General features: G+C 42.7%; 1 protein-coding gene and 1 long non-coding RNA gene across 17 annotated transcripts in view; one reads left to right on the top strand and one right to left on the bottom strand.

The window, feature by feature from the left end:
* LOC100711527 (receptor-type tyrosine-protein phosphatase mu) overlaps nucleotides 1-17,810 on the bottom strand; it is a 219,651-nt gene that overhangs the window by 82,659 nt on the left and 119,182 nt on the right. For 11 of the 16 annotated variants that reach the window (XM_025910167.1, XM_025910168.1, XM_025910171.1 and 8 more), the window contains exons 15-18: nucleotides 8,111-8,292; nucleotides 7,553-7,647; nucleotides 5,399-5,435; nucleotides 1,875-1,949 (exon numbers count right to left, since the gene is read on the bottom strand). In XM_025910167.1, the coding sequence (XP_025765952.1) occupies nucleotides 1,875-1,949; nucleotides 5,399-5,435; nucleotides 7,553-7,647; nucleotides 8,111-8,292 (389 nt within the window). The remainder of the gene's footprint in view (nucleotides 1-1,874; nucleotides 1,950-5,398; nucleotides 5,436-7,552; nucleotides 7,648-8,110; nucleotides 8,293-17,810) is intronic. The other 5 variants (XM_025910166.1, XM_019354929.2, XM_025910169.1 and 2 more) reach the window with 1 other exon arrangement.
* LOC112847784 (uncharacterized) lies at nucleotides 9,766-10,780 on the top strand. The gene is made up of 2 exons (XR_003221574.1): nucleotides 9,766-10,080; nucleotides 10,743-10,780. It is a non-coding gene; the product is annotated as an uncharacterized LOC112847784 (long non-coding RNA).

Here is a 17,810-nt window from a genome sequence, read left to right as displayed (position 1 = left end):
AGGACCCGGCCTTCGTGATCTAGGTGGGCCGGGTCCTCCGAAGACCTTGCTATCTAAAGCTGAACAAACTGGACTGGTCATGCAACACAGAGCACCTGTATAAAAAAGCCCAAAGTCGACTGTACTTCCTCAGGAGGCTGAGGTCTTTCAACATCTGCAGGAAGCTCCTGAGGATGTTTTACCAGTCGGTGGTTGCTGGAGTACTTTTCTATCCTGTGGTGTGCTGGGGGAGCAGCACAGCAAAGAAGGATCATCCAGGCTGGAAAAACTGATCAGGAAGGCTGGCTCTGTGGTCAGCATGAAGCTGGACACTCTGGTGACAGTGGCAGAGAAAAGGACACTAAAGAAATTGATGGACATTATGGACAATGCTGGGCATCCTCTGCACACGGCCATAAACATCCAGAGGAGTCTGTTCAGTGACAGGTTGCTTCTCCCAAAGTCGAGAACCAACAGACTGAAAAACTCCTTTTTCCACACGCCATCAAACTGTTTAACTCCTCACTGGAGGGAAGAGGGAGGGGAAACAGGGGGACAAAGGAGGGCAGGGACAACAAAGCTGTAGTGCCTCTTCACTGTGCAATACTTTTTGTTAATATCCAACGGTGCAATAGACTCACAATACTTGAAATGTGCAATTCCCTTGCACACTTCTGTTTAATCAGTTTGACGTTTATTCAGCTGTGTGAAAACTATAAGTTTAATCTCAGCCAAACCGATTTACTCGCAAACAAATAAAATACTGAAAAAGCCAAACAATAACATTTTTAAGTTATCTAAGTGACTTATATATCCTGTTTAACCTGAGTAGCCAAAGACCATGGGGGTTTGAAAACGATGAGCCGAGAGTTTGCTGTTCTCGGCGGCTCTAGTGAGCCTTGACCTCCCGGTCAGCTATCGAGCTGGTGGGTAACAGGCGTCTCTGAAAATGTCGGAGCACTTTTGCAAATATGTGATATCTTGATAAACCCAGCAGATATTTGAAGTTTGCACAGCTACATTCTCGCCTGAAAATATGTTAAAAGTTTATTTTGTGACCCAGAAAGAGTAATAAGAGTAATATTAAAACTAAGTAGCCGCCATTGTTGAAAACTGGAATTGGCTGGGCCGCGCTATGAATTCTGGGATATGGTGGGCCATGAAGGATACACCCGACCCATCCTTCCGACCCATCCTTCAAATCTTGGGAAAAGGAGGACGCATTTGTCGGCCAGACTCGGAGGAGTCTACGAATTGGGACAGCCTTCGTTGCGTCGCTGTGACGTAATCGGCCTTCAAATGCGGCCTCAGGAGGATGCAGCCTAAGAATTGGGACATACCTACAGAGCCTCTGCAGCCGTCGTCTCACCACCTTGCTTCTACAGATCCTGCAGCACGTTATTAGCAGGACCCAGCAGTTCCATGAATGCTTAACACGAGAACAGGAAGTGCTGTTACCTTCAGCTGAGACCTGAGCTGATGGACCTGCAGCTAGGTGACGGCAGTAGATCCAAGCAGGGTTCGGTCATCAACTGCTGCATTGTTAGCTCGGCGCCCTCTGCTGGACTGACTATGAAACACGATTCTACAGTTTTTGGGCTGATCTGAGATTTTCAAAGACGGGAATAACTGCAAATCAAACGATAACAGAATCGCCTCCATCTTTCTTCAGATGTGTTTCAGGGTCATTTATTTTACTGCGATTCGGGCTGAGTGTGAGGCGTCACAGGCCAAACAGTCAGAAAGATCACAACATCATTTCCTGTTCAGTCATGTTTGAGCTCCACAGACATGAGCGCCTCTCTTACTGGAAATTATTCATCAACCACAAAGCCATTAAAGCCAGAGCTTCCAGTCAGTGTGAGTCTGTGTGTGTGCAGCGTGTGTGTGCTGACCTGTTAGCTGCTTGTCGCCTGCTGCCGGGGCAATGCGAATGTAGGGCGTGGTGAGCTGGGTGACGATTATAGCGGCTATTCATCCAGGAAGGCATGCAGACAGACAGACAGAGAGAGAGAGGGCAGGTCTGTACTGCAGCAGAAACATTAGTAACACACAACGCCCTGCTCTCCTGTCACAGCGCAGCGCTAACACAACGCTAACACAGCGCTCAGCATTTGTGACTCAGAGTCTTCTCCTTATTTTGAACCAGTATTTCCACCTGCTGTTTCTCATCATTATTATTATTATCATTATTATCAATAAAGCAGGAATCCTGCACTCATCTGGGTTTAAATAAAGTTACTTGAATGCTCTGATCGTGTATCTGTGAAGAATTCTTGGTGGCAGCTTTAAACTGCTGATTGGCGTCTCTCTGCTTGCAGCTGAGCTCGGGCCGAGCAGCTCCACGTCCTGCCTGAAGCCGTGAGGACAGCGGCTCTGTCCATCACAGTCACATGACTTTCACCGCTTTGGTTGGTGTCCCATCTGTGAGTGCTTCCTTTAAATTCTTTGAAGCTGCTGAAGCTCACGCTGCTCTGATGGCGGCCTTAAGCTCACCGGGATCTTTGGATCAGAGGTTTCTCATCTTCCACAGATTCTCTGAGATTTGGGTCAAACAGTAACAACCTGGTCAGGTGGTGAGCATCAAAAAGCTCTCAGCAGACAGAAGCATGAAGTGCTGTGACACCTGGCAGACTCTGCCCTCCTCCTCCAGACTCCAGGACCGAGTTCAAAGCGGTTCTCCTGCTCATCAGCCCAGTGAGAGGTTCCTGCCATTGTCTCTGGTACCAGGGGTGGAGCTTCTTTCCTCTTCACCTGGAAGCTGCTGATGCTTTTTGAAAGTTCTCGAGTGGACTTTTCTTCACAGTCCTCTGCTGTCTGTGCACATTTTCCTCCACTGTTCCTTCCTGATGAACTTTCCACTCCCACCCCTGTGAGAACAGTCGGCCTTTTCAGCGGTGACCTTCTGTGCTTCACCCTCCTGCAGGATGCTGATCATCATCATCCGGACAGCTGTGAGGTCAGCAGTCTACCTCACACTCTGACGGTGGACGGTGTAAGCCACAGTCATCCAAAACACTTCACCTGACTATGGAAAATATGAAATCCTACATGAAAAAGGAAATGTTTGTTTTAAGAGGCTTTAATAAAAGGTTAATGTTCAACTGTAACTGTTGATCGGGGTTACTAAGAGATGACCTTTGGTTGCTATGGAAACACTCTGACCTTCCCAGAATGACATCATCACTTTCCTTCCTGTACAGGTAACCAATGTACCTGAACACACGACCTGTCTCCTGCTGAGGTCCGACTGATTCGTTGCCTATTGATTTTAGATCAGTATTGATTTACTGCAGCAAACCCCTGTCAGTCTTCCTCTTCAGTCCAAACTGATCTAAACTGAACTGTGAGCCAAACAGAGGAGAGCAGAGCGCTGTTCACCTAAACACACCTGGAAGAGAAGCTCGTTAATCAGCCAATCAGTGATCATACGTTAGTAATCAATCAATCAAACAAGCAGCAGAAGCAGAGAAAGAACAGGAATCTCCTAACCATGTGTTCATCGCACTCACAGAGGTCAGTTAGAAAAAATGTGTTTATTAAAACAAGGATCAATCACTGTATATAGATATACTTACGGTGTTACCGTGGCGATCAGTCAGTGTGTACAGATCAATAACGTTGAGTGTGAGAAGGGTCTCTGCTGCGCCATAAATGGTTTTATACTGGACACTAATCAGGTCCAAAAAAACGAAAAAGTCCTTTTATTTGCCCATGATGCTGGTTTATATTTGAGTGAGAACAGCTCCTGAATGCAGGCCAAAGAACTGCTAATGATGACTCATCGACAATAAAGGCAGTGATTATGAAGGAAAGAACAAAGAGTGTAAAAAGGGATTCATGTGCACGATAACCAATCAGAAAAGACAAAAAAACAAAAAAACTGTAACCTCCAGCGCCGCCGCTCAGGCTCCTGGTGGACACACCCATGATATCAAGTTCAAAATCCTACATCGTCTCGTTCTCCAGAAAACGTACTCTGACTCTGATTTAGCTCAGAGTCAAACTCGTCACAGAGCTTCAGCAGATGCACCTGCGGCACCGACGTGAAACTCCTACATCACCTCGTTCTCCAGTTACTGGATTCACAATCTGAGGTGTCCACAAACATAATCCTGTCCCTGTTTGATATCAGAGACAGCAAGCATGAACTGAAGTCCAAAGATCAACCGCTAACCCGAGGTACGATACAGGTGTGATAAAACAGGAGTTTTAACCCTTTGTTGTTTTTTCTTTGTGCTGTTATTATTGATATATTGATATTTTCTGTCATTTATTTATTTTTCTGAGCATTTTTGGTTATTGCTGATGAAACAAAGTCATTACTGGAATAAAAATCATTACGTTAACGTGAGGCTGAATGTCAGCTCAAATGCAGGTTTCTCTTCACACGCTTCATAAATGAGGGTGCAGCATTTCTCCTTTGTTCTTTTGAAATAAAGTGGAGTTGAATGTGTGCAGAGATGGAAGGAAGTGAGTCTTTTTTCTGTCTGGCTGCACTTAAACGTCACGCCTGCTTCACACGCTCACAGAGGCGGTATCATGTTTCATTTTACACCTTTACTTTCTGCTGTCTCGGTGTGTGTTAACATTCAGCAGCCGTTCACATCACAGCAGCTCTGTTAGTGCTGCAAGGCATCATGGGTACTCTAAAAGGCAATAGGGTCGGTGGGGTGTGTGTGTCCTACCCCCTGGGGTTGGCCACTAAAGTGTGACTGACAGGTGCCTAGGGACCGACAGAGCCAATCAGCATATGGTGTTGTTAGCAAGCAGAACCAAGAGCTCCAATAAAAGCTGATTAAAGCCAGAATGGTCGATTACTGTGTGTGTGTGTGTGTGTGTGTGTGTGTGTGTGTGTGTGTGTGTGTGTCTGTCGAGGACATGAGGCCATGGTCCTCCTCTGATTGGAGGATAGGTGTCAGGGACGAGCAGCCATCTGTGAGACATTATACTTCTGGAACCATTAGCCTACAGCTCCAACAAGTACACACTTTTCAAAATAAAATGATACGAGCTACCTTTCAAAATAAATTTTAGGGAAGACTTTTCCGAATCTTATAGAAATGGGACCTTGTGTCTTAACTATTCTAAATCACACACACACATTTCAAAGTAAAATATAATTACAAATTTAAACATAGTTCACTAAAATGTATTCTATAACCTTTCAAATTTAAATAAAATGTACTACCACCAACATCATTTTGTAGATTTTCACATTTAAACACATAAACTTTCAAAATAAAATTTACATTTGTACTTTTAATCAAATGTCTATAACCACTTTCAAAATAAGACCTTGCACATGCAGCTGATGAAAAGGTACATACAGAATTTTTCTGATTACGATGTTTCAAAATAAAATGAAAAGGGTCCAACTGGTACTGAATAAATTTCAAAGTAAAATGCAGGCTCTTACCTTTAGTGGCCACTCGCACACAGTCGATCTTTGTCTCCTGTTGGAGAGAGGAGCAAATTAGTTTCCTGTCAGCACAAATGCCGACATATTAGCTGTCACATCTGGCATATTAGCTGTCACATCCCCCCCCCCACACGGAACACACTCATCGTAAACAGAGCGGACAGAAGGCAAATGGCTGTGGATCAGTGCCTGTGCTGGCATTTAACAGCCAACACACACTCACATATAACACAGACACTCACACACACGTACACACACACACTACACTGTGTGAGGCAGGTTTTGGTGAAAGGTGAGCAAGAACATCTTGTGTCTTTCTGGTTTTAACAAACAGCCGACAAATTAACCACAAGAGCTCATGAATATTCAACCTCACACACACACACACACAAACAGACACACACAGAGCAAGGCGAGGCGACAGTAAAAAGCACTACAGCTGCTGCATTATTCAACACACAGACACACACACACACACACCAATTAAACCTCCCAGCATCAATAATTAACACCCAACACAATACAATATGTGTGTGTGTAACTGTTAAAATTTCTCTTTTCATTGCACACATATATGACACACACACACACACACACACACACACACACACACACACAGTAGCCTATCAGTGTCACTGGTCAGGCTGCTGGAACTTTCTGCACCCCTATTAAACGGCTGTGTGTGTGTGTGTGTGTGTGTGTGGCCTCTGTCTCGGTCTCACTCGTCTGGTTTTTATGACAGGAAGAACAGAGAAAGTGTTAAAATTGACAGAACAGAGCAGAATCATGTGGAACCTTTGTTAAAGGGGAAGCGTTGCTCTGTCGCACGCCGCCGTTGGGCTCGGCTGCACGCTGTGATTGGATATCTTGACACCTGCCACTTCCTTAAATAGACGCCAGGAAGTGTTTCCTCTCTGATAAACACTCTGTGCACAACTGGTTTAATCCCAGAATGCTTAGGTAAACACCTGAGCTAACACAAGTGAAATATATGTCTAGATTTAAAGTGAATTTCTCTTCCTCGACATTATTGTCATCTTCGTCATCATCATCTGGCATTCAGAATAATCCACCACAAACTGACGCAGAAACCAAAGATGATAGTTCGAAACTGCCTGGCAGTCTGCTTTTACTGCACAGTCTCAGAGAGGCTTTGTTTCAGGCACAAAAAAACAACAGGCAATAAAAACGACTCGGTCAGGTTCAGGAACTAAAGACGGCTCAGGCTACGTCCACACGGGTACTTTTGAAAACAGATTTTTCTATGCGTTTGCGCCTTTCACACGTAAACGGCGTTTTGGGTCACTGAAAACAGAGATTTTTAAAAAGTCCTATCAGGGTGGAGATTATCAAAAACTCTGTTTTTGCGTTTAGGTGTGGACGAGGAAAACAGATTTATTCACGCAACCTCAAAGGTGTGCGCCGTTCTTGATGTCACACAGTGCGCCACGTTATTGTTTACATGAGATGAATTTCTACAATGGCAGACAAAATACTGTTGCTGTTAATCTGCAGTTTTTACATGCTTACATATACACACGCAGTTACTGTCCCTCCATTTACAAAGACAGAGGAGTCAGAGTGAGCTTCGGACGTGGCTTCTACATCCAACACAGACCCTCTCACAACCCGAATCCCGACATCGGTTTGGAATAAATTTACTTTTTTTTTTTTTTTATTTAATTTATGTGTGCTGTATGAATTTTGTTCATTCCTAAGATGTGAGTCTACACCAACTAAAATACCATCTTTAGTTATTGTGTGAATGCCTCACGGCATTCATACTATTGAGTTCCTGTTTCTCTTTAAACTTTCTTCTTCTACTTTATTGTTACCTTATAACAAAAAACGACTTAGTTAGCCTCAATCAATAAAAACTACTAGGTCAGTTTCAGTCAATAGAAACGACTCGCTCAGGTTCAGGAACTAAAGATGACTCATTTAGCTTCACAATCACTAAAAATGACTCAATCAGGTTCAGCAACAAAAAACGACTCTGTGAGGTTCCATTAATAAAAACGACTCGATCAGGTTCAGTAACTAAAAACGGTTCAGTCAAAAGACTGAGATTCAGATTCAGATTGTTCAGTTGATTTAAATGATTTGAATTCCACTGTGTTGGTTGTGTTACCTGTAAACAGGTGAACTCACCCCATTGGCAGTGCTGACAGCCTGATAGTAAATCCCGTAACTCTTATGAGGCAGGAGGGGAACATTCCAGTAACCACTGTAGGTCCTGTTGTCACCTGTACAAACACAAAGGTAAACAGACTCACTTATGAACTGACAGACTGACTCAGTGACTGGCTAAGTAAATGATTGACTGGATCACTGACTGACTCGTTTATTAACTCACTAATTAAGAGACTCACAGACTGGTTCGCCAACTGACTGAGTCAATAACTGACAGACCCATTGACTGACTAACTAATTGACTGATTGACTCACTCATTGACAGAGTCCTAATACGCCGACTGAGTCACTGATTGACTGACTCACTCACCAACGGACAGGCTCGTTGACTGAATGACTCATTCACTGACACAACAACTACCAGAACCGACTTACTGACTCACTGAGTGATGACTGACTCTTTTACTGCCGTACCAACTCCTGACTCAATTAGCAACAAACACACTCCTAACTCACTCACTGACTCATCCACTGACAGATTCACTGACTCAGTGAATGACTGAATGTGTCACTGACCAACACAGAAGGGCATGGGCGCCCTCAGCTCGCTCATTGGAAGCTCAGCGCTGAAGTAATACTGGGAGTCCAGCAGCGTGGCGTTCTGGAAGTGAATGGGCACCGGATAACAGCGCAGAATCTCTGCAGTGCCTCTGGTCTGCCTGCGGGGGCGCTCCTCTTCCACCACCACCTGGTATTTACTAAAGACAGACAGGTTGAATCGTAAACAGATCTTGTAAAACAGAGTCACAGGTTTACCGAGGACCCAGGGACTGAAGCAAGGCATCATCAGTTTGGATTATGGGAAAAGCAGGATCAGCTGTTTGTGGATCCTGCAGCTTTGACCATGGCTCCGGCTGAGAACTCCGGTCAAAGGAACCTTTGGGAGAATCAGTCGTGCATGTTTTCGTAAAAGGGAAAACGGGATGAAGATAAACTCGTTATTGCAGAATTGCTGCTGTGAGCGTTGCTCTTCGTGATTGTTGCAGATAATTGGTTGGATTTCAGTTCACATACAAGCCGACACATTAAACTGCTCGGCTCTTCTTCTGCCCATCTGTTGATTCATTATTCAGCTCCACATAAAGGTCACCTATGCCTCTGCTCCATCACACTCTCCTTCACTTTTATTAACTCTCCCTCTGCATGTAGAGGCTGTAACTTTAGTTTGACATTAAACTGATCGTTCATTTCGTCCTGTCAGAGCTGCTATTAAATCCTTTATGCAGGTAAAAGACATAAAGGAAGAAAAGAAAGGGACATAACATGAGATATAATATTAAAAAAAAAAAAAAACATAATTCTAGGTAGCTCTCATTTACTTATACCTGAAAAAAAAATTCATGTTCACCATCGACTACCATACAAAAGAATTTTAAAGGACATACAAATATCAGATACTTCATTCTGTATTTGACAGTCGGGAGGAGGAGCTGCCTGATTGTTCCTGTGCTGATGTAAAGCCTCGGGAAGATCTCATTAAAGTCTCAGTCTGACCATTATAAGAGCATCGACAGAAAAAAACAGATGAAGCTCTACCGACATTTAAGGAAACTTTAGCAACTTCGGGAAACCTGTCGGCTCCATTAAAACTCTGCACGAGAGAAATTATCAACTTTATTAACACTTTAACACCACAAAAACTAACTTTCAGAAAACTCGACATAAACTATTTTAATTCTAACTGAACACAGCACACTGTTTTTATCTGTAGTGGAGATATCAAAGATAGGCACGGTTGTGGCACTGATTCAGTCTTTGGGCACTACAGTCACCCCAGTGTGTCGGCCAGAACACCACTTAAGGCCAAACTGTCCCAGAGTAGGAAAGAAGAGGGAGCTTGAGGTTCGGTTTGTACGGTGGCCCCTAGAGACAAAGCACGTACAAACTCCAAAGCACATGCAAACTCCAAAACACATGCAAACTCCAAAACACTTGCAAAATCCAAAACACTTGCAAACTCCAAAACATATGCAAACTCCAAAACACTTGCAAACTCCAAAACACTTGCAAACTCCAAAACACTTGCAAACTCCAAAACATATGCAAACTCCAAAACACTTGCAAAATCCAAAACACTTGCAAAATTCAAAACACTTGCAAACTCCAAAACACATGCAAATTTCAAAACACAACGGAAGTGCTCCAGGACGCTAGGGGCAGTGTTGAGCTTTCGTTACCTAGTAACTACACAAGCCAGGAAGTACCAATGACCGGATTTGGGCTCTATCCCAATTCAGGGTCTGCAGCCTTAAAGGCCACATTTTAAGGACGATTATGTCACAGCGACACGACGAAGGCTGTCCCAATTCAAAGGCTGCTCGAAATGCGGCCCTCAAATGCGTCCTTAATTTCCCTGAATTTTAAGGATGGGTCGGTGTAGCCTTCATGGCCCAACATATCCCAGATTTCATAGCGCGGCCGTGGTGTGGATAATTTTGCCGAAAAAAACGGCGGAAGCGGAGCCGCCAAAGAGTAAACTTTCAGAAGTAAGTACTGAATATTATGTCACTTATTTATGCGCAAATGTTTTTATAATGAAGAACATTAAAACATTACTGTTGGCCACATGTCAGCAAAGTTAAGTGACATTAGTGATGTTTGTACTAACTTGGTTTTAAAGCCTTTACTTCAAAATATATGCCGTTCAATAGTTGACTTTAATCTTACAGAGAATGTGATGATTTTGTGGATAATTAAAGTCAGTCATATATCCACAAACACAACAAGCTGAAAGTCAGTGATGCTGCTCGGTTTGCAGTCCTGAATATGACGGCACAAGCAGGATTCACTGCACTGTTAATGTTAGCTATGTTATATTGCTGCCTCTGTTCGGTGGTGTCGAGCCAAACGGACTTTAACGTGTGTTTGAACGAGCTGACGGTTCACTCGTTAAGCTGAAAGAAAGATGCTTTAATCACAGGAGTCACACATGTGTCCACTGTACCATCTGGGAACTCTTCTTGTTTAGCACTCGTAATAACACAAACACTGAATCCTCCTTCTCTTGTGCTGTTTTGTAGCAGTGTATACACCTGAGACTGTCACCTGTCTGTCTGTCCTGCACTCTCTCTCTGTTTCTTTCTCTCTGATTGTGGAATAAAAGTATGAACATGTATTTATAAGTTACACTTGTGTTTGAATCCTGCAGCTTATCACACATTTGATTTCCATGTGTGACAACTGCAAGTGTCCAGAGTGAGGACAGACTGAGGGAGCCACTGCTGCACATCATCTGTGAGGCTTTGCACCCCTGATGATCCACCAGGACAAACTCAGCAGTGTGTGAGGAAGAGGAGGAGGAAGAGCCAGCAGCAGCTGACAGATGGAGAGAATAGACAGACTGTTCCCTGTTTGTGAAGGACTGCTAGGAAAGTTTAACATAACTAATTGTCTGTCCTGAATCAGTCTTATTAGGTAATGTTCAAATAATGTTATCATCCCAGTGTTTTCAGTGTGGGAGAAAGTACTCAGGGCCTTCAAGTTACACACTATGAAAGGCAGCAACAAGTTTAATATTCAGAAACCTAAAGTATGTATCAGCAGCAGAATGGAGCTGAAAATAAATGTTTGTTTCAGTTCTATGAAGCTTTGAGTATTTTGGATTAGTAGCACTGCTGTGTTTGTTGCATCATATTGCTGTAACTGTTTATATGCTTTATATATTCTGAGGTAAGTTGATCTATAGTGTTACATCATATTCTATAAGGATGTTATGTGTTTGTAGACTTTCTGCCCAGTTTGACCCATTTAGCAGAAGTCAGCCTGTTTAAGGCTCTGATATCTATTCTGTATGACTTAAAGCAGTTATGACATGCTCTGATTTTCTCACCCAATAAAGGAATATTTAATATATCAGTCTACTCTTCATTTTATCAGAAACAGTTATCACAGTTTGTACATTTTCTTTTTATAAATATATGTAAGCAATGAGCCAAATTTAGCAATGCCAACATACTGAAGGAACAACATTTGTCTCTTATATATGATACACCTATATATGCACTGTCAAAGATACTTCTCTTTGAGTGAAGATTTAAGGTGATAAGACATATAGATAACTGCAACTTGAATCTGTACTGAGGCTCAGTATTTGACACAGAGTTCATGTTCACTGCTGTAATAGCTAATAATGATTAATATAATAACTATAATATTGGCCATATTATATTTACATTACCAAAGTGATATGACTTTAGTCTCATGAACAACATTAGCTAATTGTTATTTACTAACTAATCTTAAATGACTGTTCATTACAGAAATGAAGCCCAAAAATCATGTTTTACTGTCCTGTGGTCTCAGCCTCAGATACTTATCAAATCACACAAAGCTCTTGTAGAAACAAACAAACAAATGAACAAAATATGTTCTCCTTCATTTCTGTCAAACAAAGTTGTATGACACGTTTCCAGCGGTTAGTATCATGGTTGCTAGGCAACCTGGGAAGCGCGACGGAGACTAGACCGTCCCATACAGACAAACTTGCCGTTTATTTTGCAAATTGAGCTCAACACTGCCCCTAGCGTCCTGGAGCACTTCCGTTGTGATTTGGAGTTTGCATGTGTTTTGGAGTTTGCAAGTGTTTTGGAGTTTGCAAGTGTTTTGGATTTTGCAAGTGTTTTGGAGTTTGCATGTGTTTTGGAGTTTGCAAGTGTTTTGGATTTTGCAAGTGTTTTGGAGTTTGCAAGTGTTTTGGATTTTGCAAGTGTTTTGGAGTTTGCAAGTGTTTTGGATTTTGCAAGTGTTTTGGAGTTTGCAAGTGTTTTGGATTTTGCAAGTGTTTTGGAGTTTGCAAGTGTTTTGGAGTTTGCATGTGTTTTGGAGTTTGTACGTGCTTTGTCTCTAGGGGCCACCGTAGGTTTGAGCACCTTTATTGTCACAACTCAATTCCTGGGGCTGTGAAACACAGTTGCGGGTGTACATGTGTGTGGTTTTCTACAAGGGAAATAAACAATACAAATAAACGATAAATAAAGAGAATAGACAAGTGACATATTCAGATATAGACATAATACAATATATTTAACATAACCATATATATATATATAGATCAGAACAATATAGTACACTTCGAACTGCTCACACTAAGCAACTAAACAGCATTAGTGCGAGGTTAAGTTACCGTCAGTACACAGGAACTACTTCCGGTAGTCGTACAGAATAAAAGCTTCCCCATTATAATCTGCCGCAATGCTCTTATTGTGAAGGGCAATCGGGAACGCGATACTACCGGTCGAACTACGATCGGCGTTTTATTAATCCTCGTAATTAATTGTCCGCTACAAACTCCGTATTTTAAAGTAAACAATCACAAGCACCACATACAACATACAGAGAAGGTCTGATAACACATGAGTGACGTTATGGACATATGAGAGACCGTACATGCATCAAGAAAGCTAAACCAAGAACAACATAAATTAGCATATGAAATGAGGGTGAACTCACGCGTTGCATGCGTGGCCTACCGCTCCAACTATGGACTACATTAGCTCCTAAATGGTAAACACATCATAGTACCAACACAAACAAAGGCAAAATATAACACAGATTAATACTCACTTATCATTCAGGCACACATAACATCCCCTAGAAATCAGTGCACCCCCACCGCACCAGCACTGCTCATCCGACATTAAACTGCCCACCTTACTAACCGGATGATGTCACTAGATGGTGGGCTGGCCCAAATTAGAGAAAGTTGAATATTAAATGAACAGTAGATAAACTTATATAAACTTATGAGCGCCAATAGAACTATTCTATGAACTTTGGGGCCTTTTATACATTTTCAGTGTTTGTACTCTGGAAACAATAGTTGTGTTCTTCACACGAGTCACACACACACACACACAAGTCTATGAAAACACTTCAAGAACTATACCACTTCTATTAAGTTACATTATAAAGGCTTCCTTTGGGCAGTATCATCAGAAGGCATAGCATACATTTTCACTGCTATGCAGATGACACGTAGCTCTATCCGTCCATGAAGCCAGGTAACACACACCAATTAGTTAAACTGCAGGAATGTCTTAAAGACATAAAGACCTGGATGGCCGCTAACTTTCTGCTTCTTAATTCAGATCAAACTGAGGTTATTGTACTCGGCCCTGAAAATCTTAGAAATATGGTATCTAATGTCTTGATGCATGCTCAATTATCCAGGTAAGTAAATGATTCTGTTCATCTGGACGTAGCGTTTTCAGTGGGAGAAATATTTCGTCACTCATCCAAGTGACTTCTTGAGTCTCAGCTGACTGCAGGTTTCCAATCTTATAAACAGTACATTTGCATAATGACTGAAACCAGCCCACTGATGGAACAATGAAACGAGACCCAGGAAGTGCTTACAGGAAGAGGGTGATAGACCGTCTGAAGCAGTTAGAATGAGACGATGCTATACCCAGGGGAATCTACACCAAGTCTGTATGGTTTACCGAAGATACATAAACAGGGTGCACCTTTAAGGCCGATTGTCTGCATGATCAACTCGGTCACCTATAACATCTCTAAGTTTCTGCTTTCGATCCTCAACCCACTGGTAAACAGCTGGTGACGCAAATCTGAAGGTTAGACCGTCCAATTTCACAGCCACTCACTTCAGCCTTCTCGGGCTTCAGAGGACCCGGCCTTTGCGGTCTATGTGGGCCGGGTCCTGTGAAGGCTGGCTTAGGAACTGGCATATGTCTTTATCCTGTCTGCCTCCCCTCACCCCAACCAGTTGCAGCAGATGGCCCCGCCCCTCCCTGAGCCTGGTTTTACTGGAGGTTTCTTCCTGTTAAAGAGGAGTTTTTCCTCATTACTGTCACCAAATGCTTGCTCATAGGGCAGTCTGATTGTTGGGGTTTTCACTGTATAACAGGGTCTTTCGTTGGGACAACTGCTGTGATTTGTCGCTGTATAAATAAAATTGAACTGAAGTGAAATGAAAGTATTGTGACTCTAGAGTAAACTTTCTTTTCCAGCAGAAGAGTCTGTATGTGGTTTACACACACACTGGGCTGCACCTGAATGCAGCACGGTTAGTTTTTAAGACTGTGTGTGTCCCGAGGGACGCTGGAAACAATAGTTGTGTTTTTCACAGGAGTCTAGTTCAGGACAGAAGTCATATATCAACACACACACACACACACAGTTTCTGACACACATCTGAAGGTGTGGAGGGTGAAACTGCAGTGTTGTCACATTTCCTGCTGGACAGGAGGACAGGAAGGCGCACAGACACAAACACACTGTTTTTAATTCGCCTCTGAAAGGAAGAGAAGAAGAACAAATTGGATCATTTCTGCCTCGTTCTTTCAGTTTCTTTTGTCTTCTCGCTCTCCTCCCCCTCACATCTGTCTCTCTCTCTTTATGTCCTTTCTTCTCCTCTCTGTCGTTGACGTTCCATCTCCAATCACATTTCTCCACGCTCGAGTCGCAGAACTTGTTGTGTGTGTGTGACAGTAATCTGATTACAGCTGCAGGTCGCCGGCGGCAACACCTTTTGTCCTGTGATGCGCGTATCCTATATACGTGTGTGTGTGTGCGTGCGCGTGCCTGAAGGCCGACACACACTCTGGTGTCAGAGACAAAGCAAAGTTAAATATAAACACGCAGACCTTAAATCGTATCTCGGAGCAGCATCTGTTCAATCTGATGGATTTCACATTAGACATCATGTCAATTAACACAGCGCACATCACACACACAAACGCACACACACACACACACGCACACACACACACACACACACACTCGCCTCGTCCCTACACAAAAGGAAAAACAGATCTCGCTTCAGCTGAAAAGATCCATTTTCCTCCTTTCAGCTTCCTCTTTCTTCACTCCCACTCAAACACAAGAGTCACGTTCGAGTGACTGAGGACGATCTGCAGCGTTCGCAGTGCTCTCTCACTGCTTGCACAGGAAACACGGCCGCTCGCTGAAGTGGCGACAAGCATGTGCAGGTGCTTCCATGAGATCCTTTTCAGACATCTAGCAAACCAAAGAAAGCTGAAGTGGAGCTGGAACTGCTCTTGCTGAGCAAACGCAGGTGGTGCAGGAATAAACAGCTGACATACACCTCCAACAGCCTCACTGGGTTTCATCCACCCAGTCATCACACAGCAGTGGCAGCACGGTTGCCTCACAGTTTAATTCCACCATCAGGTCTTTCTGTGTGGAGTTTGCATGTTCTCCCCGTGTTTGCGTGGGTTCTCTCCCAGTCGTTGTATGTCTCTATGTGTTAGCCCTGCGACAGACTGGGGACCTGTCCAGGTCGTACAATGGGGCTGAATAGGCTCCAGCCCTGCTGCAAACCTAAACTGGATAAGCCAAAGAGAACTAGAAAAAGTTTGCATTTCCTGCGAAAATGCTGTGTGGATGCCTTAACGCTGAAGTTGCCTGCTGAAAAAGCTGAAAAAGTTGAAAACTTGCAAAAAGTTATATGGCGGTGAAGAAACTGAAAATTCTGCTGAAAACAGGTGAAGAAGCAGAAAATTTTTGCTGGAAAGTGATGAAAAGCCAAAAATTCTACTGAAAGGGGTAAAGATGGAGAAATTTTTGCTGAAAAGTGGTGGAAAAAAAACCTTGCCCTGAGCAGGATTCGAACCTGGCCCTTCTGATCTCAAGGTGGCCACTCAGCTCACTGAGCCAAACTCATTCTGACAAAGAACAGATGGAGAGACTGACAATTTTGTTGAAATGAGCAGAAGCTGCTGAGAATTGTGCTGATAAGAGGTGAAAAGGCTGAAAATTTTGCAGAAAAGAGGTGAATCAGCAGAATTTCTGCTCAAAAGAGTTTTTTTTCTGAAAAAAGCTGATATTTGTGCTGATAAGAGGTGAAAAGGCTGAAAATTTTGCAGAAGAGGTGAATAAGCAGAATTTGGCCTTAAAAGAGGTGAAAATTCTGCTGAAAAGAGGTTTTTGCTGAAAACAGCTGAAAAAGCTGGGATTTGTGCTGAAAAGTGGTGAAAAAACTGAAAATTTTGCTGAAAAGGTGTGAAAAAGCTGAAATTGAGTTAAAAAAGTTTAATTGTTAACTGAAAGAAATGTTGCCATAAGCAGGATTTGAACCCGGGCCTCCCAGTCTGAGAACGGATGCTCATCTCACTGAGCTAAAACACAGGTCATCCCGGCAAGGAAAATCAGCGATGCCACTGATGATATGGCAGAAATGGGCAAAAAATATTGCAAAAATAATTCAATATCTCAAAAAGTATAGAAGTTATGAGCACCAAAAGTCATAGCACACACTAGGAGAAAGAGCAGAATTTTTTAAAGTTTGAACTGAGAAAATCGGCTGAAAACTGAGGGAGTAGTTAAGCGGCAAAAAACGTACGGAAGCAACCAGAATAATAAAGAACTAGAAAAATTTGCATTTCCTGCGAAAATGCTGTGTGGATGCCTTAACACTGAAGCTGTCTGCTGAAAAGCTGAAAAAAGATGAAAAGTTGCAAAAAGTTGTATGGTGGTCAAAAAAAAAATTTTGCGCTGAGCAGGATTCAAACCTGGCACTCCTGGACTGAAGGCAGCTACTCATCTCACTGAGCTAAACTCATTCTCTCAAAAGAGAGGAGGAGAGAGTGACAATTCTGCTAAAATGAGCAGAAGCTGCTCATTTTTTGTGCTGAGAAGAGGCGAAAAGGCTGAAAATTTTGCAGAAAAGAGGTAAATCAGCAGAATTTCTGCAGAAAAGAGGCAGAACAAAAGAGAAAAGTGAAAACAGGTTTTGCCATGATTTGAACCTGGCCCTTCTGGTCTCAAGGCAGCTGCTCATCTCACTGAACCAAACTCATTCTCACAAAAACAAGAGATGGAGCAACTGACAATTTTGCTAAATGAGCAGAAGCTGCTGAGAACTGTGCTGAGAAGAAGTGAAAAGGCTGAAAATTTTGCAGAAAAGAGGTGAATCAGCAGAATTTCTGCAGAAAAGAGGTAAAGAAGCAATAAGTTGCGCTGAAAAGAGATGAATCAGCAGAATTTCTGCTCAAAAGAGTTTTTTTTCTGAAAACAGCTGAGATTTGTGCCGATAAGAGGTGAAAGGCTGAACATTTTGCAGAAAAGAGGTGAATCAGCAGAATTTCTGCAGAAAAGAGGTAAAGAAGCAATAAGTTGCGTTGAAAAGAGATGAATCAGCAGAGTTTCTGCTGAAAAGAGTTTTGTTTTTCTGAAAACAGCCAAAAAAGCTGGAATTTGTGCTGAAAAGGGGTGGAAAAAAATGAAAATTTTGCCT

This window comes from Oreochromis niloticus, linkage group LG9, assembly GCF_001858045.2.
Source record: "Oreochromis niloticus isolate F11D_XX linkage group LG9, O_niloticus_UMD_NMBU, whole genome shotgun sequence".
In the NCBI taxonomy this organism is placed as follows: Eukaryota; Metazoa; Chordata; class Actinopteri; order Cichliformes; family Cichlidae; genus Oreochromis; species Oreochromis niloticus.
The sequence above is the reverse complement of the archived record's forward strand: the minus strand, read 5'-3'. Positions and strand labels throughout refer to the sequence as shown.